General features: G+C 41.0%; 1 protein-coding gene across 1 annotated transcript in view; it reads left to right on the top strand.

Annotated features, from left to right (window-relative positions):
- Positions 1-27745, top strand: part of LOC129698283 (progesterone receptor-like) — a 231062-nt gene that overhangs the window by 149890 nt on the left and 53427 nt on the right. Inside the window, exon 5 of the mRNA XM_055637338.1 lies at positions 21583-21885. Coding sequence (XP_055493313.1) covers positions 21583-21885 — 303 coding nt within the window. The remainder of the gene's footprint in view (positions 1-21582; positions 21886-27745) is intronic.

Genomic DNA, 27745 nt, shown 5'->3' with positions numbered 1-27745 from the left:
TTCAAGCTCTTAAAGGCCACAGAATGCCGACCACCCTGGTGGGATGAAGGAAGCTGTGACTGTATACATGGGGGAGCTGCAGTTCTTAGGCTCTCTAGTGTTGGAGGAGGTCATAGCCATAAGGAAAGCTGTGACCAAACAAATATTTTTGCACATGAGGATGAAAATTTGAAAATGTTGTGTTTTTAGATCATAAGCCAATAGAGCTGAGTAAGCACATAGATACTAGTTGACTGCAATGTAGGGTTGGTTATGGTGCAGGCAGCTGAATTTTGCATTAGTTCAAGTTTATCGAGGATTGGATACTGAGCAGGGGAGAACTGGAATAATTAACCCTTCATCAGGATTTCAGCAGCAGGAGGGATGAAAGAGTGGCAATAATTTGCAATCCTCCTCATATGGGAGTAGCCTATCTCTGTGATACAATACAATACAATACAAGGCTTAGACATTCATCTCACTGTGTACTTGACTAAACATGTTTGTGAACATGGACGCATCAAGCATCCTTAGAGAGTGAGAGGGGTAGGTGCAGAGGAGGAAGAACTGTTTGTGCCAGATGCCTTGAACAGTCCAATTGGTCATGTGTAATTGGCTGAAGCACTTGATGGCACAGAGGTACAGAGAGGTTGAGAGAATGGGCAGTGAGATACAGCTGGACATCAACAGCATAAAGAGCGGCATAGTGCAGTGGAGCTGCTGCCTCAGTGTCAGAGACCCGGGTTCGATCTTGTTCTCGGTTGCTGTCTGTGTGGGGTTTGCACATTCTCCCTGTGACTGTGCAGGATTTGAGTTCCCTACCACACCTCTGGGTTTGTAGGTTAATAGACCTCCAAATTAACAAACCTGTCACTGTCTTTAAAAAAAAGTTTTCTGAGAATTTTGTTGAGATGGAGCAACTGGAAAAATTAATGAAAACAATTGGGATCCAAGGTTAATGTCAGAGGAAGTCTGCAGATGATGGTGCAGATATAAGGTCATAAGGTATAGGAGTAGCATTAGGCTATTCAGCCCATCAAGTCTACTCCACCATTCAATCATGGCTGATCTATCACTCCTAACCTCATTCTCCTGCCTTCTCCCCATAACCCATCCCCATGTAGGAAGGCAAAGTATTCTTGTAGGTAGGGATAGAATAATGAGGATGGCTCATGTTCATATCGAGGTCCAAGATGGCATGAACAGTATGTCTTAGATTCCGAGAGTTTTCAGAAAAAACAAATGGAGTCAATGGTTGAGGAACAGGGTTTGTGGTGGAAATTGAAGACAGTGGTTTTAGTCTTTCCAGTGAAGTTTCCCTGTGGAAATTTAATCTTCAATATCATAAGTACATTAGTCTGTTGGAAAGAAAAAATGAATATTGTCATGGACAATAAAAAGAAAGTGCGTTTCAACATTTTAGTCAGCCTTCAATCAATGGTGTAGTCCTCGTCTCTCAATTGGGGGTCAAGGGTCAAATCCTTACTCTAAGGATATGAACACATTATTGGACTGTCAATATAATGCTGGGCGAATACTATAATGTGTAGGAAGGAACTGCAGATGATGGTCTAAACTGGAGAGAGACATAAAAACCTGGAAACTCAGTGGGTCAGACAGCATCTCTGAAGAAAATAAATAGGTGACGTTTTAAGTCGAGGCCCTTCTTCAGACTTATAATGCATTCAGTCTTCAAAGTAGTCATTAATGAGGCTTTGGCAACCCTCCCGGATAATGTTGATTTTTTCTATTTTAAATAGAATAACGGGTTCCCTTCATGTATCCAATATTTATATCTTTAAACCAACATAACCAGTAAAAATGTGTAGGAAGGTACTGCAGATACTGGTTTACACTAAAGATTTTGCTATTTTGGAGGGTTGTTGCAATGTACAAATGCATACAATCCCCAAAGGATGCAAGTAAAAACAATTATTATTGATGGTAAAATATTTTAGACTCCTGTAGTTCTGAAGGCACCTAGATTAATGCAAGCTATATTTTTTAATGCATTTGAGGAATTACTTTTGTTTTCATCCACTGTTACTTGCCTCTAAAATGTCTTACATTTTTTAAAATAGTTTTTTCTTACATCATTTGCAAAAGTACTTTGGAGGTGTTTATCTCCCAGCAACTAATTATTTTGATTCAACCTTCAAGCAGTGAGTTATTTGAAAGCTATAAAATGTTGCAAATCATTATTTCATTGAACAGTAATTTACAATAAACTTAACTTGTCATAAGTTCTAACATTAAAATAGATGGATGGTATTATTTGCAATTTTTCCCATTTTTTTTGTAAACAAGGACGTTTTCTTCAGCAAAAAAAATCAGGTTAGTGTCACTGATTTACTGTTGTTGCTGTCTGGATGCAAAAATGGCTTCCACAGTGTAGCTACACACTTCTGCCCCAAGTTGTGCTGGATGTCATATTTCAGAGAGAACAATGAATTTTCGTCCGATATGCACAGACACCATGTTGACCTGAATTAACAAAGAACACCAGATAATACCTCTTAACAATAATTTACAATCAAACAGTTGTCTTAAGCAAGAGGAATGCTGTATTCCAGTTCCCTCCATCACCAGATCATCAAATGCTTACATAGAGACACAAGTAGCTGTAGATGCTGGAGATCCCTTTGCCTCCCCCCTCGACTCCGTTCAAGGACCCAAGCAGTCGTTCCAGGTGCGACAGAGGTTTACCTGCATCTCTTCCAACCTCATCTATTGCGTCCGTTGCTCTAGATGCCAGCAGATCTATATCGGTGAGACCAAGCGGAGGGTGGGCGATCGTTTCGCCGAACACCTCCGCTCGGTCCGCAATAACCAAGCTGACCTCCCGGTGGCTCAGCACTTCAACTCCCCCTCCCACTCCGCCTCCGACCTCTCTGTCCTGGGTCTCCTCCATGGCCACAGCGAGCAGCACCGGAAATTGGAGGAACAGCACCTCATATTCCGTTTGGGGAGTCTACACCCCCGGGGCATGAACATCGAATTCTCCCAATTCTGTTAGTCCTTGCTGTCTCCTCCCCTCCCTCAGGTCCCCTGCTGACTCCTCCCACCCTCCAGCCTTCTGGCTACTGTCACTCCTTTTCCCTTTCTTGTCCCCACCCACCCCCTACACACCCCCGATCAGTCTGTCAAGAAGGGTTTCGGCCCGAAACGTTGCCTATTTCCTTCGCTCCATAGATGCTGCTGCACCCGCTGAGTTTCTCCAGCTTTTCTGTGTAACCTAGCTGTAGATGCTGCTGGGGTAACTGAGCAAGTCAGGCAGCACCTCAGCTGCTCAGCAGATTTGCTGCCTGATCCACTGAGTTATTCCAGCATTTAGTCTCATCAAATGCCTACACGTCAGTTGCTGATTTCTTGCTGCTGTTGCCAAGACGGGTAATTACTGTTTCAACACAGAAATATGCAGGGAATGGTATGGAAGCTGAAGGTCCTGTTGGAGTTTAAATTATTCTGTGTTACTCCTGGACGTGTTGCATCCCACACAATTTAGCTTGACCCAAAATTTGAGCAGTGGCCCCATGGACCAAGGCAGATAAGAGGGAGCTAGAATAGGAAAACCTCTCTCAACAGGTGTCCACTCCTTATCCACTGTGTGAGCAATTGTCCCAGCGGAACCATAGTGAGAAAAAAAACACGTATAATAAGGGCCCCAGATGAAATCAGCACTTGTCTTAACCACAAATGCAACTTCAAAGTAGGACGAGGACTGAATTGTCAGTGATTTTTGAAGTTACTGTTGTTTATTCTGTTGTTTATTCAGCTCCTTCCATGTAATATGCACAGTTACCCACGTTTTGCTGATCTCAGTTATGTTAACAAAAATCACTCATGTTATTTATGATAATGACTTATTGTGAGATAATTGTCTCCAAGACATTATGTTCATATCTCTCTCTAGAGAGTTGATTGCAAAAATCCTGGCAGCAACAGTCCACTACTGATGGAGGTTATCTCATGATCAAGCTCTTGTCCGTCTTCCAAAAGATCCAAAACTACTCTTTTGAGGAAGATAAGGACTTACTCTGAGTGTTAAGGTAATTAATAATTTGGAGTATTGTGTGCAGTTCTGTTCATCCCATTTCTAGCCAAGATTGTGGAGAGGGTGCAGAAGATGTTTACTAGGATGTTGCCTGGATTAGAGAGGTTTTAGCTATATGGGGAGATTGGACAAATTTGGATTGTTTTCTCTGGAGCTTAGGTGGCTGAGAGGAGATACAATAGGAGTATATAAAATTAAGAGAGGGTAGGGTAGGGTAGGGTAGGGTAGGGTAGGGTAGGGTAGGGTAGGCAGTCAGAATCTTCGTCCCATGGTAGAAGCGTCAAAGACTAGTATGGTATTCCCACTAATTTTAGCGTATGGTGCACCACTGAGGTGCTGCAATTCAGTGGAGGAAGGAAAAACGAGGAGAAGCACTCTGAGTCCCCTATCTGTCTGTGAAGAGCTTGTCCAAGTACCATTCCTGAAAAAGGAAGTTTCCTCTCTATGACAGTCCTGTATTTTACCGAGTCCCCCAACAGCCTTCTACTGAAACCTATTCTCCTCTAAGAACCTGTGACATAAGAACCAAAGGCACTTATGTCACCCCTTGCTTGGCTGCAAGCCCCTCAGAGCCTGTGTGTCTCTCCAACCTATCCCACCCTCTACATTGATCTGAGTTGGCTATTTGTTTGGAAGTTGCAGTTTTTGAGAGCTGGGAAGGTAAAGATCTTGAGGAGAGATAAGAGAGAGCTAGGGAAGAGAGGACTGCATGCATACGTGAACTGTTGGTTGTGAATGAAAAGAATTGTATGGTGTTGCCAAAATAGCAAAATAATATATAGCAATGCAGTTGTTTAGCAAACTAACTATATTTTTGAGACTATGGCACAAGATTTGTATGAAAAGAAAAAGAAAATTGTTGCTGGAAATCTAAAATGAATACAGAAAAGGTAGGAAATACTTGATAGATCAGGCTGCATATGTAAAAAAAGTTAACATTTCAGGCTGCTGATCCTGTTTGTCTTTTAGGACAAACATATGTTCCAAGGGCGGGTAAAATAGAAAAGAGCTGCTGAGCAGTAATAAACAATACGTGAAGACATCTAATCCATGTGTAGTGGGCTAATTGGTCATCAGAAGGATTTCATTCAAGCGGAGAGCACAGTTCTAAATAGTTCCTATTCAGTTCTTACAGAAACCACTTGGAAATTGAAACATAAGGACATCAGAAAAATATACAAAACAGTAACAGTAGGGCAACTAGCCCCTTGTGCATGTACCTCCATTCAGTATTATTGCTGATCCATTCTTAGACCTCTTTCCCCCATCTCCTTGCCTCTGTTGTATTTTAAACATTTGTCAATCTTCACCTCAAATACATTTAATTACTCCATCTCCACATCCCTTTGGGATAGTGTGATGTTTGGTGAACTGTGTGGGGGTGGGAGGACCCGTTGCTCCTCCCGTGCAGCAGGTAGTGCTGCACAGGGCAAAGTGAGATGTCTTGTATATAGTTTATCCTGTAGGCAGACAGTATGCAGGCAGTCATTGCGAGTTGTCTTGCTGCCAGCATTGAGTTTTAAAATCACATGCCTTTACTTTGGTGCAAAGTTCGGCAAGAAATTTGGTAATCGATTGCCCTTCCAGTTGCACCGTCCAGTAGAAATCAAGGCGAGCTGCAAGGAGATTTTGACTTTCTTCGATATGCAGCTGCAAAGCCGTTGTGATTTCAGCATATGAGGCTTCAGTTACTTCTTCTGTAAGTAAATTTGAAGCAATGCAAAAGTTTCTGGAGACATCAACGAACATAAGAGAGCCTTCTTCCTCTGGTCAGTTGTAATAACCATACTTTCAAAATAAAACTCAGTGCACATTAAATATGACGATCACCTTTCTCACTCGGAATCGAAACGATCGAATTGCCGACACATGTTAGTTTGAGTTCCGTTTTTTTTAAAACAAAAAATAGGCTCTTATCTGGGTCTTTGGACGCAATCCGAAGAATCCCACTCCTGACACCACTTTCATGTACATTTTCAACAGAAGTCTTTAATGTTTCACTCAATGCTGCAGCAAGACAACTCAAAATGGCTGCCCGCATACTGTCCGCCGACAGGATAAACTATATACAAGACATCTCCCTTTTTCCTGTGCAGCGCCACCTGCTCACGGGTCCTCCCACCCCACACCATCCACCAAACATCACGGATAGAGAGTTACAAAGAGCAACGGACTTCTGAAAGAAGATATTTCTCCTCATCTGCGATGTAAATGGCCAAACCTTTATTAGAAACTATGCACTCCAGTTCTACAAAATGCCACCAGGTGAAACATCTTCTCAGCATTCGCCCTATCAAAGACCCTCAGTCTCAGATGTTTCCAAACGATCAACAATAAAAGTAGAGGCTCAATTTGCTCAACCTCTCTTTGTGTCAATCCTGGATTCCTCAGCACAGGAATCCATCCAGTGATAGTCACAAAATGGAGTAACTCAGCGTGACAGGTAGCACCTCTGGAGAGAAGAAATTGGTGACATTTCAGGTCGAGACCCTTCTTCAGACCGAATGTCATCCATTCCTTCTCTCCAGAGATGCTGCCTGTCCCGCTGAGTTACTCCAGCATTTTGCGTCTATCTACGATTTGAACAACATCTGCAGTTCTACCAAATCCTACCTTCCTACCAAATCGATCCAGTGAACCTTTTCTGCATGCCCTCCACAGCATGTACATTGCAATCACTGCCATTTCATTATTTCCCATTATTAACTCCCCAGTCTCATTCACTAACATTTATTTGGTGAGACTCTTCCTCCTTAAGGTTTTGCTGTTTTGTTTAATTGTTTTCTGGATTACTCTGTTAATATACTTTCTCCTTATTTATTAATTTTTTTCGTCACCCTTTGTGTAATGAGCAATGGATTGTTTGTTTACTGGGAATCACTGAATATTACAGCACACAAAGAAGCCATTTGGCATCAACTCTTTGACAAAGTGCTGTATTGTCCCAACTCACCTGCAGTTGCCCCGCAGCCTAATAAAAACAATCTCCTTAGCAATTTATCAAGACATGAGATTTCTTTTCAACTGTTTTGACTGGTTCTGCTTCGATCAATCTTCAGACAATGAATTTCAGACCATTTCAATTTACTCAGTAAAATAATCTTTCCTTGACTCATCTCTGGTGATGATCCTAAATATATGATCTCTGCTTACCACCCTTTCTGCCCAAGCACTCTTTCCATTAAAGATTTTGAGTACCTCAAATTTCTCCCTTAACTTCCCTGCTTTAGTGAGAAGAAATGTGGCATTCTCTGTGTCTCTGCATCATTAATCTACTTTTAGATATTAAAGATTGTTAAGCTGGTAGCAACTGGGAAGTGTGTAATTGTCTATTGGATGAATATTTCATTGTCATATTTTGCAATGGATTCACCTTTGGACTAGAAACCACAGCACCTAAAAATCTTTGTCATACTAATTCCCAGCATGTACTGTGCTCTGCTCAATTTGCCTATGATAGGGATGTATTGTGAAGACGATATTGAATCATACCATGACCGTTTGTGAATATAAATTCCCTTTAAAAAAAACTTCTACAAATGTAAAGTCAGAATTATAGTAACGATATGGCTTGTAGGGAAGGAAATCTGCAAAATATTCCTAGTCTAGACCATCTTTGTTTCTGGCCCCACATCTTTCAGTTAGGTCTAGCTTGTTATTGTCATGTGCACCGAGGTAAAATGAAAAGCTTTTGTTTGCATGATATCCAATGAAATCAGTTCATACTATGCCTGAGTGCAATGAAGCCATACACAACAGGTAATGTAAAGAGAAAAATACCAGAGTGTAGCATATTGTTTACAACACTGTGACATTACTGTTTCAGGGAAAAAGTCCAATATCCGCGTTGAATTAAGTTGGAATATCAAAACTGCACCCAGGCTTATGGGAGGACTGTTCAGTAGTCTAAAAACTAAGAAGCTGTTCCTGAGTCGACGGTACTTGCTACATAGTTAACCACTAACTCCTTTAAAACAAATTTCTCAGAAACACCTAAGGCCAGATGTTAAAGTTTTCCAGGCAGTTTTCATGGTATATTTCTGGTGCACATAGGTAGAGTGGAGTTCTAACCTGGGCACCATGTTGTTTTCCATGATAATCAGAAAGGCAATATTTCCATTGAAAACCTATTTCCCCTGCACTCACCATATGCTAGTGCTTTAAAATTGACAAGGTTGCCACAAGGAAATTAGTAGAACCTTCGAATGACTATAACGATTACCTGCCAAGGAAATACAATGTCACCTGTTATTGTGGAGACACAAGAAATTGCAGATGCTGGAATCTTGAGCAAAGCATCAATTGCTGGAGGAACTCATTGTGTCAGACAGAATCTGTGGAGGTAATGAACAGGCATCATTTTGGGTCAGGACCTTTCTTCAGTTCCTCTAGCACTTTGTGTTTTGATTCTCTATTATCAAAGAAGCCTGTCCCACCTGATAAAATGGATCTCAATACATTATATCACACAGGCTCCTCATTTTACTCAGAATACTTTATCGGTTCTGAGGTTCTTTGTCCATCAATCATGATTCAGAAGCTAAACATAAAATAAATAACTTTCAACTTTGTAATCACCATACCTAGTGACAAACAATAGACTAATGGCCAATGGTAATCCATTTCGTGATAGTTAAACCCATTGGCTTGGGTTTGTATACTTGGTATAAGTGTAAATTGTCCCTAGTGTGTGTGTAGGCTTGTGTTAATGTGCAGGGATCGCTGGTCGGTGTGGACTGGGTGGGCCAACAGGCCTGTTTCTGCGCTGTATCTCTAAACTAAACTAAATTAAACTAAATTAAAACTAAATTAATGGGGCCAATGTGGGAAGTGCAGACTGTTATGTGAAAGGATAAGGCATTGGCTGATGGGTCGGAGGTGGCTCATTTATGAGATGGTTGACTCCTTCCACAGATTATGTAGGGCTTTTGGGTGTTTTCAATGCAGGGCCTCAAGATTCTCAAAACCATGATTCATAGCTAGCCCCTTGAAAATGTTCCTCAGGTGTACCACTTCTAGTATCTTAGAGCCAGTTTCAGTGAAGGTGGACATTGACGATGAAATTCATCACTGCCTCCAATATAGCAGCACAGGCTTTAGTTGAATGTAGAAATGGTGTTTAAGATGCTTTTACATAGGCAGTGACTGGATGTGCAGAGAATGGAGAGATTTTGATCATGTGCAGGCAGATGAGATTAATTTATCTTGGAATCATGTTTGATATTGTGGGCCGAAGGGCCCGTTCCTGTGCTGTGCTGTTCTATGTTCAATGCTCTAAATGGGTTTTGAAGACATAGAAACATAGAAGCAGAACATTAGGCCGGCCACAAACACACAGTCTATCGAGGAGCAGTGATCTCTGCCCTTCTATATACTTCTGATACCTGGACTACCTATGGCCAATAGCTTCAAGCTGTGAAAATAATACCAGCACCTTCAGATGCTTGTTGTAGACCACCCAGTGCTCTGCAAAATCCTCCAAGGATAACCAAAAGCACCATGACCCCTAATTAGCCTCAATCAGATAGACCCAACAACAGACTCCCTTAACTGACACTCTTTTCCAGATTCTGTCATGATAAAGACTACCATTGGTAACATTGAATAGCACTCTTTTCAAAACAGTTGAAGGTTTCTTCCATATAAGTAAAAATCACTCTATGGTCTAAATCATTGCTTCTGCTGCATTGATACCATGACAAGAATACATTAGTGCTAATGAAGGCCCTCACCATAGTGGTCATGGACTGGCACCTGCTGCCTTGCAAACTATTCAGTCTCTAATTATAAGCATATTGTTCTGGGAAGGCCAGGTGCTTACCCGCAGGATAAGAGATAAACTGGATAAAGAGCCAAGCCCTGCCTCTCCGCGTCCTGGCATCCGCTTTGGATCCTGAGAACAGATCAGCTCCCATTTCGCTCAATTGTTTGGTGCACACACCTGGAAGTTCATATGGGAAAAGAGACAAAGTGCTGCATCCACACAAAAACACCTTGGCATTGAATATGGTTGGATTAACCCAAAGCAATGAAGTGAAGTTTCATTTTACTACTCCAGGGCAAGTCTTTAAAACAACTATACTAGGACCTAACGGGGTCCAAGTTCCTGGTTGTTAACCTGGGAAATACACTGTTTCCCCAATCCAAAGTTTAGTTATATGGGTCCTCGAACCAGCTTAATGAGATCTTTGCCCTAAGACTCTCCTGGAATTAATGGTGGGTATTTCCAAATGTTTTTTGATGGGGAAGGGGCGTATCTGGCAGGCAGTGATGTTTTTCTTTATTTTCCTATCAGATGTGGTGTCACTGGCAAGTCAATGTTTATTTTTTAATCTCAAATTGACCTTAAGATGGTGGCAGCCAAGCACTGCAGTCTTTGTAGTTTAGCTAGTTACACCACATTATTGGACAATAAGATCCAGCAGAGATAGACACAAAATGCTGGAGTAACTCAATGGGACAGACAGCATCTCTGGATTGAAGGGATGGCTGGAGGAACTCAGAGGGACAGGCAGCACCTCTGGAGGAAGGGTCTCGAAGAAGTGAGTTGCAGTGTGGGAGATTATGAAGGCAAAGATGGTAACATGGTCGGGAATATGAGAGTGTTGTACTATGAGGGAATGTCGAGAAGGCTGGGCTTTTATCTGCTTGATTTGATGTTAGATTGATTGAGAAGCTCTGACAAGGTGAATGTGGAGACGATGTCACCTCTAGTGGGAGAAACTAAAAAAACGTAAATTGTCAAACGATAAGGGCTCACCCATTTAAGACACAAAGGAGGCAAAATTTATCTTAGTTCAACTGCATCCTTGGAATTTATTTCCTCAAAGGGTGGTGAAAGAGTGTATTTAAATAATTTAAAGACAAAGATAGGTAAATTCCTGCTAAGCAAAGGGATGAGAGGGTACTATAGGAATGCAGAGTTTAGATAACAACCAAATTAGCCACGGTCTTATTAAATAGTGCACCAGAGGAAATTGGTTTACGGTGAAGAGGAAAAGATTTAATAGGAATCTGAGGGGTAACATTATCACACAAAGGCTGGTGGGTGTAAGGAACAAGCTGCCAGAGGAGGTAGTTGAAGCAGGGACTATCCCATCATTTAAATAACTGATAGACAGTATATGAATAGGATAGGTTTGGAGGGATATGAACCAAACGTGGGCAGGTGGGACTGGTGTAGCTGGGACATGATAGCCAGTATGGGCATGTTGGGCCGAAGGGCCTGTTTCCACACTGTATCATGCTTTGACTATGAGCAAGTTCAAAGGGCTGACTGACTTGCTCCTGCTTCTAATGCCCTATGTTTGTGTGTCTGGATATTCATATTGGCAGCTGAAATTAAAATACCAGACATCCAATTCAACCCAAGAATGCTTGTACCTTATTTCCTGCCAATTCTAGTTGTTGCTAGGCTACTACAAGCAAGGCATTTACACACCCCTGACCCACATAGATGGTGCACTGTTCCTCTCCAGCTTCAGTAAAGGGTGAGGCCAAGAATATCTGCCCAATCACAACTCAATGACAAGATTGTTACTGACCAAAGTTCCAGAAATAAAAATAACGTATATATTACAAATATTCAGAATAAGGCATTAGTTTTATTTAGTTCAGCTCATTCTGATTGTGATAAATTTAGAGAAATGTCTGAAAGAAATGGCACGCATTTGTGCCTCGTATGACTTTAAAATGTCCCAAAGAGACTGTGAAGTATCCTTTCTACCACCTCCGACACAACAGTGCCTGTGAATGCAGCTCCTCCCTTTAGAATAGTCACTCACTACTGCAACCCTCATCTCCACACCAAGCCCAGCGGATGGAGACTTGAATGGATGCCGCAGATTAACCTTCCGCCCAGTCCTTGTAAAGTGTAATCAGATCTGACTCTCATTGCCAAGGTTGTGGATTACCCTGGAATGCAAAAATAAACCCTTGAATTTAGTTTCACCTGCAAACCATCCTCCCTGTTTCCTCTGCCTTTATCTTCAATACCAAGGACCTCATGGATTTCTCTCTTGCAACTTCCAGCAACTCCCCAGCATTTCCAGCATTAGCAGTTATATTTTGGCCAATGCCTGCATCAAAATGACAGAGAAGCAGCCCTTGGAGCCCTTTTTCCTGTTTTCCCACCTGAGAGCCAGCCACCAGATTTTCTATTGGCGAATCCACAATACACTTAGGGCAGATGTGTAAGAAGGAACTGTAGATGCTGGTTTACACTGAAGGTAGACACAAAATGCTGGAGTAACTCAGCGGGACAGGCTGCATCTCTGGAGGAAGGGTCTCGACCTGAAATGTCACCCATTCCTTCTCTCCAGAGATGCTGCCTGGCCCACTGAGTTACTCCAGCATTTTGTGTTTATCTTCGGAATACTTAGGCCACGCAGTTGTGGGATGCAGGATTTGGGGGTAGTTTGGCTGGTGGAAAAGTTGCTGGAGATTTGGTTGGAAATCAAAGATTGTTGATAAAGGGTGATTATGGAAGTAACAGTATAGATTTCTGAGTGGGGATTAACAATTTCTACAGGGAAAAAAAACCCTTAATAATTCAGTTTTTTTTACCTACTTTGACTTGTTAGATTTTGCAAAGCCATGAAACCTGGTCAATATGTTAAGATGGTTGGTGTTCTGCCTGAGGTAAATACTTACCTCTAAAATCAGGATTAATTATCACCCAGCATCTCAAGTCTCTTAAAACTCCAAGTGCACAGATTTAGAATTTTTAATATTTTAGCCTACTCCTCAAACAAAACCCAAGTACTGAAGGTTTGCTCTTAGCATAATTTTCAAAATGAACATGGAATCCACATGACTAGAGCTCAGCTATATGTAAAAATATTACCTAATACTCTGGTGTGATACATTTTATTGCTATACTTTTTCCTGAATAATCATCTTTTCTTTTTATTTTCTACATTGTTTTAATCCATAAGAAATAAGCACACAATGATTAAGGTACAGGCTACTTAACTATTAAACATAAATCTGAAAATTAAAATAAGCCAGACTGTCATTTCCCTCATTTTAGTATTTACTCAATGCTTGCACAGTGGGACAATTTTTGAAGAAGAGTTTAATAACTCCTGTGTATTTGACTAATACATAGCCATAAATATGCCATGCATTTTTCAACTAATTATAACCATGTAACAATTTATGTAGTTGGAAGGCATCATTAGCATCGAGTACAATGCACTCTGAGACATTTTTAGATTCGAACACCATCCATAATTTTTACTGCAATTCATAATGACTAATCTGTATTAATATTTACTTCAAAATATTGCAAAAAATAAAATAAATTCTACTCAGTATATCAGTTATTGAAAAAATATCTGAAACAAGACAAGCCTTTCGCCATATAGACATAAAGGAATGATATACCTGGACCATATGCTCCCAAATATCTCCCACTATATTCTCAATTGTTTGCATCATTCCAATACAATAGCTATTCCATATGCAAGGAAAACGAAAGTAGACAATTCCCAATGTGTTCTTTCAGTGGTCCACCCATCACATATCCCCCGTCTCACCCCTCCTCCCCCCCTTCCCCACGCACCCATTGGTGAGTGTGCAAGAAACAGAGACAAAGGCATACGCTCTCCTACCTATTCCTGACACAACAGAGAACAGAATGCATGGGAATTCCATCTATTCCTGATGCTTTGGAACTTGTCTAGCGAGGTTCTGTGGGGCGAAGGGGATCTACATTAATTTTATTTTCTACCCCTTATACTATATTCCCTGCTGGTTTTTGCCAAAAAGAGTTTGCAGGTCCTGGAGAGAGATGGTGCTGCTGAGACTTTCCAGATCTTTAACTCTGAAAGCTAGCTCCTTGATTACAGTACTGGACATCTCATCATTGCTGTGCCTCTGCCAGCATATCTATTTCTTGCTATGTGTCTCTGCAGTTTCCCTTCAAATGCTGAGCTTGTGTAGCATTGCAAGGTAGCTTTCTTGACTTCCACATGGTCATGGTGAATAAGGGAGCACTTTATGCAATTATGTAATAATGAGTTCATCGACATAGCAACAGTCAGAGCTGCAAGGCATACTATCTAATATTAAAAATATTAATCATAACAAATTGCGCCGAACTTTCCAGGTCATTCCACTCTGAACTATTGACATTTGTCTATGTATGTGCCAGCAAGCTTTGAAATTCAGATGTAAACATAGAAGTCCTGAACTTGCTCGGAGAGCAGGCCAAATAATTTGTGTATGACGGAACTACAGATGTAAGTTTAAACTGAAGATAGACACAAAATGCTGGAGTAACTCAGCGGGACAGGCAACATCTCTGGAGAGAAGAAATGGGTCTGAAGAAGGGTCTCGACCCGAAACATCTCCCATTCCTTCTCTCCAGAGAGGCTGCTTGACCCGCTGAATTACTCCAGCATTTTGTATCTATCTTTGGCTCAATACTTTTCCAGCTGTTCTTCATTGTGATATAGCCATGAGAGTTCCACATCCTCCTGGTCCCATTTTACCGAACAATGAGCTCAGTCCATCTGAAATTGTGCTTTGCCAAGCTATTTTTCTTAATTTTACAGGAAATAAGAAATAAGCAAACTATTGAAATGTCAATCAGTTCACCTTTCATTATTCAGCATTTTATTAGCATAATTCCTTCTATGTTTTAATTCACGACTTTGGTATTGTGTTGGCTGCAGTTTGCTGTGGTCATAGTCAAACAGCACAGAAACAGGCCCTTCTGCCCAACTCATCTATGCCAATCAAGATATCCCATCTAATGGAGTCCCATTTTCCCATATCCCTCTAAACCCATCCTATCCATGTACCTGTCCAAATGTCTTGTTTTCCAAATGCTGTTATTAAACCTGCCTCGACTTCTTCTTCTGGCAGATTGTTACATATACCCATCACCCTCAGTTTGAAAAGGTTGCCCCTCAGTTTTTATTAAATCTTTCCCCTTGCTCCTTAAACCTGTTCCTTCTAGATTCCATTGCAATTACCTGATAACCAACTCACTATCTTTGATACCACCTAATTTAGTGCTGCCTATAATTTTACTGGCCATGCCTTGTATATTCCCATTCAAGTCATTGATAAAGATGATAAATAGTAATAGACCCAGCATCAATCGCTGAGGCGTACCATTGGTCCCAGGCTTCCAATCGAAAAAAAAACAATCTTCCACTATCGCGCTCTGCTTCCTATTGTGATGCCAATTCTGTATCCAGTTAACTCTCCCTGCATCTCATAAGATTCAACCTTCCAGTGCAGCTTACCACATGGAGCCTTATCAAAGGCCTTGTTGAAGTTCATATAGACTTTGTCTGTTAAAAAATGACACACAGAGCAGGAGTAACTCACCAGGTCAGGCAGTAGCCCCGGAGAACATGGATAGGTAATGTTTTCGGTTGAGATTTTTCTTCAGACTCGTCCCAAACCAAAACATCACCTATCCATGTTCTCCAGGGATGCTGCCTGACCCAATCAATTACTCCAACACTATGTGTCTTGTTTTATAAACCAGCATCTGCAGTCCTTGTTTCTAAACTTTGTCTATAGTCAATCCCACATCAATCTCCTTGATTACTTCTTCAAAAGACTCCATCAAATTTGTCAGACACGATCTCTCATGCACAAAATCATGACAGAACCTGGGTCTCTGGAACTGTGAGGCAGCAAGTCTATTAGCCGCCTCAAACCCAGTATGTTTTCCAGCATAGGTGTTAGAAAACTAAAGTAAGAAGACTACCAACTGCTGGATATCATAATGAATCCATTGTTGGAGAGTAGTCAACAATGCACCATTGTGAATCTGTCGGGGATGTTTGGGACATTTATGGGCACCACAGTTCCTGCTAGTTGTAAAAGAAAATGCCTTCATTCCACATCAACCATTGCCATTTCTTACTAAAATCCAGGTCAATATTCTTATAGTTTTGTAATAGCATCTTCAGATACATAAGTGAGTGTAGGTCAGATTGATTTATTTGATGAATCGGTTGGTAGATGTTTGGGCTGGCCTCATGCTTGTCATCTTCTTGCATTCCTATGCGGACGTGAATCATGCAGCAAGAACTACTAAAATAACCTTTGCATTCATGACCAAGGTCGTGCAACTTTTCGTTATTTTGGACACAGTAAAATTCAGAAGAATTATTTTTCCTAGAGACTAATGGAGGAATGTAATCAACACTTATAGAAGCTGGTTAAACCTGAAGATAAAATCAAAGCAGTAGGTATGCGAGTCCTTCATGGTCCCACACCAATTTGATGCCATTGTGTGCTTGGGTCATTCTTAGATTTCATGGTCTTACAAATCCATTGTGTATTCATGTTATAGGTGCGTCAGGAATAATTTCCCCACTAAGTCTCATTCAGATGAGTATGGGAAAGAGGGAAGAGTTGGCCTTTAGCAAATTTTGCGATGTAGAGTTAATTGGCCAGCACAGATACAATGGATTTTTCTATTGGACTTAACATTAGAGTATTCTTAAGGAAGTGGCTCTAGAAATCGTGCATGCATTGGTGATAATTTTCCAATGTTCTATAGACTCAGGATCAGTTCCTGTGGATTGGAGGGTAGCTAATGTTATTCCACTTTTTAAGAAAGGTGGGAGAGAGAAAACAGGGAATTATAGACCAGTTAGCCTGACATCGGTGGTGGGGAAGATGCTGAAGTCAATTATAAAAGATGAAATAACGGCACATTTGGATAGCAGTAACAGGATCAGTCCAAGTCAGCAAGGATTTACGAAGGGGAAATCATGCTTGACTAATCTTCTGGAATTTTTTGAGGATGTAACTAAGAAAATGGACAAGGGAGAGCCAGTGGATGTAGTGTACCTGGATTTCAAAAAGCATTGATAAGGTCCCACATAGGAGATTAGTGGGGAAAATTAGGGCACATGGTATTGGGAGTAGAGTGCTGACATGGATAGAGAAGTGGTTGGCAGACAGGAAACAAAGAGTAGGGATTAACGGGTCCCTTTCAGAGTGGCAGGCAGTGACGTGGGATACTGCAAGGCTCGATGCTGGGACCGCAGCTATTCACAATATACATCAATGATTTGGATGAAGGGATTCAAAGTAACATTAGCAAATATGCAGATGACACAAAGCTGAGTGGCAGTGTGAACTGTGAGGAGGATGCTATGAGAATGCAGGATGACTTGGACAGGTTGGGGGAGTGGGCAGATGCATGGTAGGTGCAGTTTAATGTAGATAAATGTGAGGTTATCCACTTTGGTATAAAAAACAGGAAGGCAGATTACTATCTAAATGGCGTCGTTGGGAAAAGGGGAAGTACAACGGGATCTGGGGGTCCTTGTACATCAGTCTATGTAATTAAGCATGCCGGTACAACAGGCAGTGAAGAAAGCGAATGTTGGCTTTCATAACAAGAGGCGTCGAGTATAGGAGCAAAGAGGTCCTTCTGCAGTTGTACAGAGCCCTGTGAGACCACACCCGGAGTATTTTGTGCAGTTTTGGTCTCCTAATTTGAGGAAGGACATTCACTATTTGGTTTACGGTTAATTCCCGAGATGGCGGGACTGTCATATGCTGAGAGAATGCATATTAATTCCACACCCAAATAGTTTGATTCCCTCCTCCACTGATTATGCCTGTATTCATTGATTGCACCTTCCATCCCATTAAAGTCCTGAACTTTACCCAAGGTCCAAGTCCAGACTGCCAAACGAGACATCAACTTGATTCCCGACTTCTGATCACCTCTCACTGGCCACCTCACACCACTAATTTTTCTTATGCCTCTTATCCCTTCCTGATCCTTGGGCATTGGTCACTGTTGAATGGTGCAGTTGCAGGCCCACAAATGAGGCAGTCCTTGGTGTTCCATGCAATGATCTTTACTGTGTGTCACTCCGCACCAATTAATTTCGACCCAACATTTTGGTAGATGGCAAAAAATCTGTTACTGTTGTAATTGCTGTATCATGCCTGTGATGTACAATAGTCTAATTCTCTCCAAGGTCTTGATATCACAACTTACCTTCTATTGCATGATGGCAGACTGAGGGCAATGCAAATCCAAATAGCATTAGTGTGTTATGTCTTTCACTTTTCCCCTTCTTGCAAATAATTGTACCATGGCCTGTGCCAGACATTTGATGCAAACTTGTTACTTGTTATGTCTGTATCACTGCCCATGCCAACTCAGCACAGATCAGGTATTGAACCAGGAACCATGTGGTGCATTTACTCATTGGGCCATTAGTTGCACCTTGTACTAATTTTACTGAAGCTTAGAATACACCTTTGCTCTCAATTGGCCAGTTGCTTCAATGTATCCTAAGGTATTATATTGTAATTATGTTTCTTGAGTGAGCCCAGTTTCCTTGACTTCTCTGTGTCCTTTAGAAAGTGCTCAATCATGCTACCACATCTAAGTACATCTATTTTCTTACACCCCATTTTAATCTAAGATACTTGAGTATCTGGGAGGACTAATGGAGTAAATGTATTAGAACTGAACCATTCAGTAGGATATAACTGAATGATCTTGTTTGTTTCCAGCATTCTGATCTGGATTATGTGCATTGTGGCCTTTGGCCCACATGTAACTTTATTTCTACCTGAAGTTGTTATCTGTAAAAGAGCAAGGCTGTGTGCTTTCAGAAATCCATTTTCAGGGTCCCATGGTACCACTAAACAAATAACATTGTAATTTCATTGGGAACAAATAAAACCAACCCTACCCCACCTAACTTCTTGTAGGTGTCAAAATACATAGGTTTTTGTGGAATATTTTTTATTGTCTGAAGAACAAAGTTTTTAATCTTTTTTGGAACTGTGTAGCATGGCCAGGGGTGGATTGATGGATCTTACGTGTGAACCATGATAGTCAGTAAAGTAGAATATCCAAGAGAAACTGGCATCAAATGGACTAAATGCTGCTTTTGTCTATTACACATACACACAATTTCCAAAAGGCACTTGCTGGAAAGCAACCTAGAGTGGAAATTCTGACCCTTCCCTTCTACAACACAGATGGGTGGACGAGGCCCATTTTATTGCTCCTCCTGTCTTACCTGAAATATCTGACCTGCAGTTGGAGTTGAAGGATTTGGAAGGGGGGGGGGGAAGGGGGAAGGGGTTTGAGGCCAAAGATAAACATTCCAAATTGGATTACTTGATCTTTTATACCCTAAAGAACGTCCTCCGGGGTCTTGTTGCAGTTCACATCCGACACAAAATGGCAATATGATCATGATCAACATATTAAAAAATCAAACTTGTTTTCAATAATTCTGTGGTGACAAGTAGTGACAAGAAAAAATACCAGTTTCTCAATGATGGATGGGGAAGTAAAAAAATATATACCATGCCCACCATCAATCCCTTCCATGACCTTCCCATTAACTCCGCTGCAAATCAAAGCCCAACTGGTCTGGATTCCAACATGGTTGCTTTATCAGCCTGTGTCAGCTTTTCTTTAAACATAGGAGCACTGGGGATTGAGAACTAATGAAATAGCCCAGGGAATGTCCTTCCTTCAGTACCGTCACTTTCCCAGCATGAAATAATGTGATTTGCATGACTCTGCTAATTTCTCCCGAAATCCCTTACTTGCTATATTCTTGCTAACATCTGTGTCCGTGAAGCATTTTGCATATACTTTGTACGACTACAACTTTCCTTCTTGTGCAGATATGTCTTGTGCTCCTTCTTGACAACAATATTCATGCCTTAACTTTGTCCACCTTCTTCCAGACCTTCTGCCAGGTCGTCCTCTGAGTCGTGAAGACAATGCTGAAAAACTGCCATGCTTTGTGCCTACTTTACAAGTTGGAGGGCTTGCCTCCCCCCATGAAAAAAAATGTGGTTGCTTCACTTCATGATGGTGTCTACAGGCAATCGCAGACCCTCATCATGAAAACTGGCTTTGCGCTACTAGCATTTAACTAGTTTTAACCTGCATTGCGTGCTGTGCGGCTTTTCAAAAGCTACGAGGGTCAAGTGGCTCTAACTGCTTCAAAAGCGCAAATGTCTTTCGTGCAGATCTATAGCGATTGGCTGATATTTGTATTTGCCACTTCCGACATCGCACTGTTCACTTTCTGCATTTAGGAATGTTGTGTGCTTGACTCCAATTTCGGTGTGATAATAGCAAAACAGGCATTTTGCCAACTTTTTGATGTTTCAGATAAAAACAGGCCTCCTATTCCATAATGTCCCTGGATTAATAAATAATTCTAAACAAGAGTTGCTGAAATCCATGTTTTTCTTTCATGGCAACTGCGAGTTAATTAAAAATAGTTTTATTTTTTTTCTCTCTCTTAAATATCAAGAGACTGCGCAAAGTGATAACCATGTTTTTTTGTTCTTATATGTCAGTGCACTAACAAGGAGCCCAAGTGGCTAGTGCGCATTGTAAGCAACTGTGAAAATTGCCATGAATGCAGAAGTTAAGATGATATTGGTATTAAATATTTGCTTTTTCAAACTGAAAATGGGATGAAAATATTACTGCGCAATTTTCCAGGGTGGAATTTACTGAATCAAGTTTTTGGCGCGTAGAAATTTTGCGCCGGAAATGTAAATTAGTAAAATCTACCTTTAGATATTCAGAGTGTATCGTAAGTGAATGGCTTTACAGGGATCGCAAAATAACCGCTGCTTACACACAAACTACATGCTACACACAATGAAGATTTGCCAGGCATCAGAGAGTTTTCCTCCCTGACAGCACCATGCTGATTTTTGCCCTTCCTAATTCCTGCATTCATCAGCTAATACATCCTCTTCGTTATTAAAAAAAAATAATCAAAATTAACCTCAGAAAGAATTCCAAGCAATGGAAAGTTTAGAGGCAATTTTCAAAAGATATTTGAGCTTGAAACAGTCACTTGCATCTGGGTGCACGTGTTTATCCAGCTGCCTGTGACTTTGGTCAGCTCATATTCTTCCCCAATGGCATCAAGGCTGGTCTGGATGCTGATGTACAGTGTTCTCTATGAAGGCAGTCACTGCCCCTCCCATAGCTGACTTCATCAGAATGGCTCCCTGCAGAGAAGGGAGACCCAGAATCAGGGTCTGAAAAATTGAAATGAAAATAAGGACTTCTCCTAAGAGGTAAGAGATATTTAAATTTCCTTTTGTTTTAACAATTGCCTAGTTAGGAAACATATTTTAAATTGAAAGCGAGATTCCCCAATGTTTTCTTTCTCCTTAAGTAAAGTTATATGAAGCTTCCTCCTTGAAATAATAATGCATTTGATCTCAGCCATATCGTCTCAAATGAATTTTTTGCCTCGTCGGAGTCAAAGTGCTGATGTCTGGCAGCATCACTTTTCATTTCTCTTTATATAGCTTCGCACAAACTATGATTTACCATTATGTTTAAGAGACAGCAGACTATTCATTTGTCTGTTCAAAGGAGACTGAATCTGGAAACCGAGGCAGTCGAGAAAAGTGAGATCAAAACAAAATAAAACACCAACGAATATAGGCGTTGGTTTGTGCAGTATAAGTCTGTAAAATGAACAGTGATGAATACTGTGTTAAAGGTCCAGTCATTGAACAGGAAATTATCTTTTGTTTTTCAGCCCGAAAGCTAAGGAAATTCAGTAAATTAAAGAACATCGGCAACAACCCATCTTCACTGCAGTCCGAAATGACACTTTCAAGTGTCAGTCCAGTCGCAATGCCAAAGATCACATTACATTCCGCTGGAGGAGTCCAGTTCACGCCGACACTCGTTTCCATTTTACAGATAATTGAACCCGAAGTTGTTTATGCAGGCTATGATAACAGTCAGCCGGACTCGTCTAACTATCTGCTAACCAGCCTGAATAGGCTTTGCGAAAGGCAGCTTGTAGCTGTTGTTAAATGGGCCAAATCTGTACCAGGTAACAGTATGTGTTTAAGTGAAAAAATTCCAATCATTAGAGAACATAGTGCGCACTACACTGTTTTCGTTCCCCTTTTTGAGGATGTTACAATCATTACAGTTACATATAGTTTTAACCTGTTGGACAGTGGAACCTATTGTGAAGCCAACTCTCACCATCAAATACTCTGATCTGAGGTAAAGCATGGCCAGAGCTAAGTAAAACGAACGTGTGGTTAATTTAAAGACGTTTCCCCTGTCCCCAATTTGAGCTCTGTACTTGTAGACAAGTGTCATTTTGGTATTCCACACCAGCAAGAATATGAGTTAACTCATCAATTGCTCAAGTAATTCATTTGCTATGATGCCAGTTAAAATCAGCCCAGATACCTTTGGTCCCAATTATGGTGACGTTTTCAAACTTGATGAAATTTCATCTCCAAGAATGGATTTTGAAAAACCAATATGTTCTTTATCCTGTGATATGGTTTGTCAAGTCACCTATCTACAGCAAGATCGTATTGGGGATGGAGTTGTCCTGCTTTGATTCCATTATCATCAAGGGTTAGCTTAATCTTGTACTGTGCACCACATTTGATAATGCCCAGAGATAGTCAACAAAAGAGAGAGGAAAATGAGAGTTAGTACGCTATTATGGTGCTGCTGACTGTTCCGGAGTGGAGAACAAAATCAATGCAAGCCTGGAAGAAAATCGTTTTGCTTCCTCCAGTTCACATAGTGAAGTATGAGCCAATGAAATAAAAGGCAGTAAAAATCCACTAGAGAAAAAAAAAATTAAAAAGCAAACAATAACATTTTATTTGGAGATTGACTGTTGTCATCTTGGATTGCCACCAGAATAATCTTAATAATCTCCAATTCGAAATTCACTGAAGATCTTATTGGATATTTAATATTCAAGCTGCCATATTCTGTCCCAGAATATAAAATTTCAAGTTTAGTGTCTTATTTGCAGCTACAAAGTGATTTACTTTGTCAGCTGAAAGTTAAGTCTTATATAGAAAGAAATAATATGGGGAAGTAGTTGAATCATTTGTATTTCCTGGACGGATAGGATCCTAATGACGAATCACATTGACAGACGGTATGATGGTATGCAGGGGTGGAGAGGTATGTAGATCAGAAGGGGAGGGCTACATATTGTTGTTCAATCTCTGACGCACACATATTTTGAGTCTTGATTTCTTGTTGGCAATCTACTTTAGATCAACAATGTTCTCATGAACTCAAAGGTTTCATATAATTGGTGACTGCTGCATAAAATCGTGTTTTTTTTTTTAAATCCTGGGTCATTTTGACCCTTTGGTCACTATATTTTAGACTCCTAACAAATGTGTTCCAAGTCCTTCAAAGCAATTTCTTTTTCTTTTGCTTTAAAAAAAACACAATGGCTGGATTTTTTTTTGCAGAAGCTGCTTACTGCAGTTGCATTTTTCCACAGCCTGATGGTATTTTTTACTGGAACCTGTGCAAAGTGGGGTTGCTACTTTACCAATTAAATCAGGAATTGCAGACAGAGACTGAATCTGTCACCTTCTGATAGGATAGTTAATTCAATCTCAAATCAAGAGGCCTATAAAGAGGAAAAATAAGATTGTGTGTCAGAGAGAGAAGAAATAAAAATAAAATACAAAGAATTTATTAGAATTAATAACAGTAACTAAAATTGTTCATCGTAGAGTCTAGAGCGATACAGTGTGGAAACGAGGCCTTCGGCTCAACTTGCCCACACAGGGCAACATGTCTCAGCTACAATAGTCCCACCCACCAGCGTTTGATCGCTGGTCGGCGCGGACTCAGTGGGCCAAAAAGCCTGTTTCCACGCTGTATCTCTAAGTCTCAAGTCTAAAGATACGGTGACAGAGCGGTCGGTGCCTGTAGGAAACTATAGAGTCAAAAAGGAATATGGAGCTGGAGAGGTTTAGATGTGGATACGTATATAGATGTAGAGAGGCATGTAGAAGTGGAGAAATATAGAAGCAGAGAGGTACATGGAAGTAGAGATGTATATAGAATGAAGAGGGGTAGTTTTGGAGCAGAGCTATGTAGAGGTGCAAATGTGTGAGGGTTAAGGGAATGTGGAGGCCGATCGTAAAGCAGCGTCGAGGCAAAGTGATAGAAAGTTGGAGCAGTAAAGAGCCAGACTGGTACATAGTGTTCGAAAGGATGTGGAATAGGTAGATACGGGTAGGTATGAAGGGGCCAGGAGATAAAGAGCACGAGAGGCAGACAGTCAAAGATCTATATGGATGCAGAGAGTGGACAGAGGAGGAAAGGTATTGAGGCAGGAATGTCGAAGAGGAATACTGCCGCCCAGAGGCAGAGATGCAGGGAAGTGAGGAGGAGGATAGAGATGAAGTTTATAAAGATGGAGAATTATCTCTAAACAGAAGGTAGACACAAAATGCTGAAGTTACAACGTTATTCAGACTGAAGAAGGTTCTCGACCCGAAATGTCACCTGTTCCTTCTCTGTTACTCAGTTACTCAGCATTTTGGGTCTACCTTCAATTTAAACCAGCATCCACAGTTCTTTCTTACACTATCTATAAACAGAGGTGCATATACAGTTGGAGAGACATATAAAGCAGGAAAAATGGATAGAGCCAGAAAGATAGAGAGTTAGAAAGGTAGAGAAGTGAAAAAGAAGCAAAGATTTAAGTCCAGGGCTATATAGGTGGAAAGAGGTTGAGAGATATATAAAGATAGAGATACAGGATGATGAGAGGAAAGGTCCTGAGGTGGATCTTGCCCTTCTAGGGACAGATGGAGGTGGAGATGAAGGTAAAAGTAAAGATGTAGGGAGAGGCAGAAAGCTGTGGATGTGGAGATGTAGAATATAGAGGCTAAAATGTACAGAGGTGGAGCTGTGCAGAGATGTTTTGCGATATATAGTGACAGAAAGGCATAATGTGAATGTATGTGGAAGCAGCAATGCATCGAGAGATGGAAAGATATCTGTAGAGAATGTGATTCCTGGAACTGCAGCAGAAAGATACAGAGGTGGAAAGATTAAGGAACTGAATATCAGTTTCTATCTCAGCAATTACAACCAACCAAACGCAATGTTGAATTCAACAATTTCAAATACCCAGCCTTTCCTATCCGTGTCAAAATTGGCCAGTTGTAATGTAAGGCTCATAACTTGCAATGTTAACTTTTTTTTTCTCTGTCCATTGATTCTACCTGATCTGCTGTGTATTTCCAGCAATTCCTTTTTATTTCAGATGACCAGTTCTGCATCTAACAGTTCCAGCATGGTTTTTTCTCATCTAACTGCTCTAACCCATAGCGTTTCCTCTGTTTACATTCCACCAGGCAGAGATGTTGTGCTTAACAATCATTCAGTTCCCTCTCCTATTTGGCTCTAAAAAAGAATGTTCCATTAACTTTGGTTAACCCCCCCCCCCCTCTGCATTATGCTTGCTTTTTTTAAACTTTATCTAGTTCTAATGAGGTATCTTTGACCTGTAACACCAAAACATCAGACCAACCAAAAATGTCCTGTATTTTGTTTTTACCTTAAAATGAGGGGAGTTTGGAGAAGGGAATGGAGTAAAAAGAGAAAGTTCTAAAATGGAATATTAAGAAGGGTTACGGTGCAAGGCAATGGAAACACAGTTTAGTTAAAGAGCATGTATAGCACATTGGCTGGATGGCAGAAGGCAAAGGGTGGCAATAAAGGGGGCATTTTCTGGTTAGCTGACAGTGACTAGCGGAATTCCACAGGGGTCAGTGCAGGGGCTGCTACTCTTCACGTTGTATATTAATGACTTGGATCAGGGGATGGAAGACTTTGTGGATGATATGAAAATAGGTGGTGGGGCAGGTAGTGTAGAGAAAGCAAGCACTCTGCAGAAGGTCCTGGACAGTTTGGGAGAGTGGGCAGAGAAGTGGCAGATGTAATATAGTGCAGCAAAGTGTGGAGCCATACATTTTGGTAGTAGGAAAAAAGGTGTAGACTATTTTATACTGTAAATGGGGAGAAAATCCAGAAAGCAGAGATGCCAAAGGACTTGGGAGTGCTGGTGCAGGATTCCCAAAACGATAATCTGCAATTCAAATTAGTAGTAAAGAAAGCAAACTTAATTTTAGCATTTATTTCGAGAGGGCTTGTATACAAAAACAGGTATGTTATGCTGAAGCTCTATAAGGTGCTGGTCAGGCCGCATTTGGAGTATTGTGAGCAATTGTGGGCACCATATCTGAGGAAGGATGTGCTGGCTCTGGAGAGGGTCCAGAGGAGGTTTACAAGAATGATCCCAGGAAAGAGTGGGTTAACATATGATGAGCGTTTGACGGCACAGGGCCTGTACTCGCTGGAATTTAGAAGAATGTGGTTAGACCTCATTGAAATGTACCTAATAGTGAAAGGATATTATTTGGTGTCCAATATAAGTAACATACTACATTCTTATCTGCTGCAGCTTAACAGATCCATAAACGCAATGCACATTGAGAATATATGGTAATCAAAAATATAATAAATTAATAACCATAATGCTCAGTAACCATAATAGTGCAAAAACCAATGTCCGTGGTGTAACCAAAGGCACAATCCATACAAGGACATAGAACCTGAGGTTATTGTTGTGCATTGTACAAAAGCATAATGGTTGTTGGGATTTTGAATCTGTTGGTCATGCTTTCCTGGTTACAGTACCTTTGATGATATTGACTGCCTTTGTGAACAACCTCCTTGATGCTAGGGAGGACAGTGCATGTGATGGACCAGGCCGTGTCTATCTGACTCTGTAGCCTCCTTCATTACTGTGCGTTCAAGTTACTGAACCAGGCAGTGGTGCAATCAGACAGTATGCTCTCTACCATACACCTGTAGAAGTCCAATAGAATATTCATCAACATCTTGAATCTCTTCAACCTTCTAATAAATAGAGCTGTTGATGAACTTCCTTTGATTTTATCATTGTGCTGGGCCCAGGACAGACGTTCAATGATATGCACACCAAGGAACTTGAAGCTGCCAACTCTCTTCATTGCCGTCCCATCAATGAAAACAGGTTCGTGGATCAACAATCAGCTTCTTGGTCTTGCACAATTCAAAACACAATTGTTGTTCTAGCACGATTCAATCAGACTTTCAATATCCTCCTGCACCCCAATTCATTGTTACCCGTTATTCATCCAACTATGGTGATATCATCAGCGAATTTAAAGATGGCATTGGAGCTGCATCTGGCTACACAGTCATAGATATAGAGAGAGTAGAGCAGGGGACCGAACACACAGCTTGAAGTGGCCCTGTGTTCATGGTTATTAGGGGAGGAAGTGTCATTGCCAATTTGTATTGATTGTGGTCTGCCATTGAGAACGTTTAGGATCCCATCACATAGTGATGACCAGAGACCCAGTTCTCTGAGTTTGATGATATGTTTGGAGGGGATAATGGCATTGGACATTGAGCTATAGCTGATGAACGACAGTCTGATGTACCTGTTCACTTTGTCCAAATGGTCTACTGCAGGGTGGAGTCAGCAAGTTTGCATCCCCTGTTGATCTTTTGTGGAGGGAGGTGAATTGCAGTGGGGGCAGGTCCTTGCTAAGACGGGAGTGAATATGCATCATAACCAATCTCTCAAAGCACTTCAGCGCCATGGACATCAGTGCCACTGATCAGTAATTATTGACATATCACCTTCCTCATATTGGACACCAATATTACTAATATACATTTTAAGCAGATGGGAGCTCGGACCTTATTCACGAGAGCTTGAAGATGTCTGCAAAACCTCCAGCCAGTTAGACCATGCAAGTTTTAGGAACATGACCAGGTACACCGTCAAGGCCGAACACATTGGAAGGATTCACCTTCATGGAAGATCTTCTGACATCTGCGTT

The sequence above is a fragment of the Leucoraja erinacea genome, chromosome 6, assembly GCF_028641065.1.
Source record: "Leucoraja erinacea ecotype New England chromosome 6, Leri_hhj_1, whole genome shotgun sequence".
In the NCBI taxonomy this organism is placed as follows: domain Eukaryota; kingdom Metazoa; phylum Chordata; class Chondrichthyes; order Rajiformes; family Rajidae; genus Leucoraja; species Leucoraja erinaceus.
This window is presented reverse-complemented; position numbering and strand designations above follow the sequence as displayed.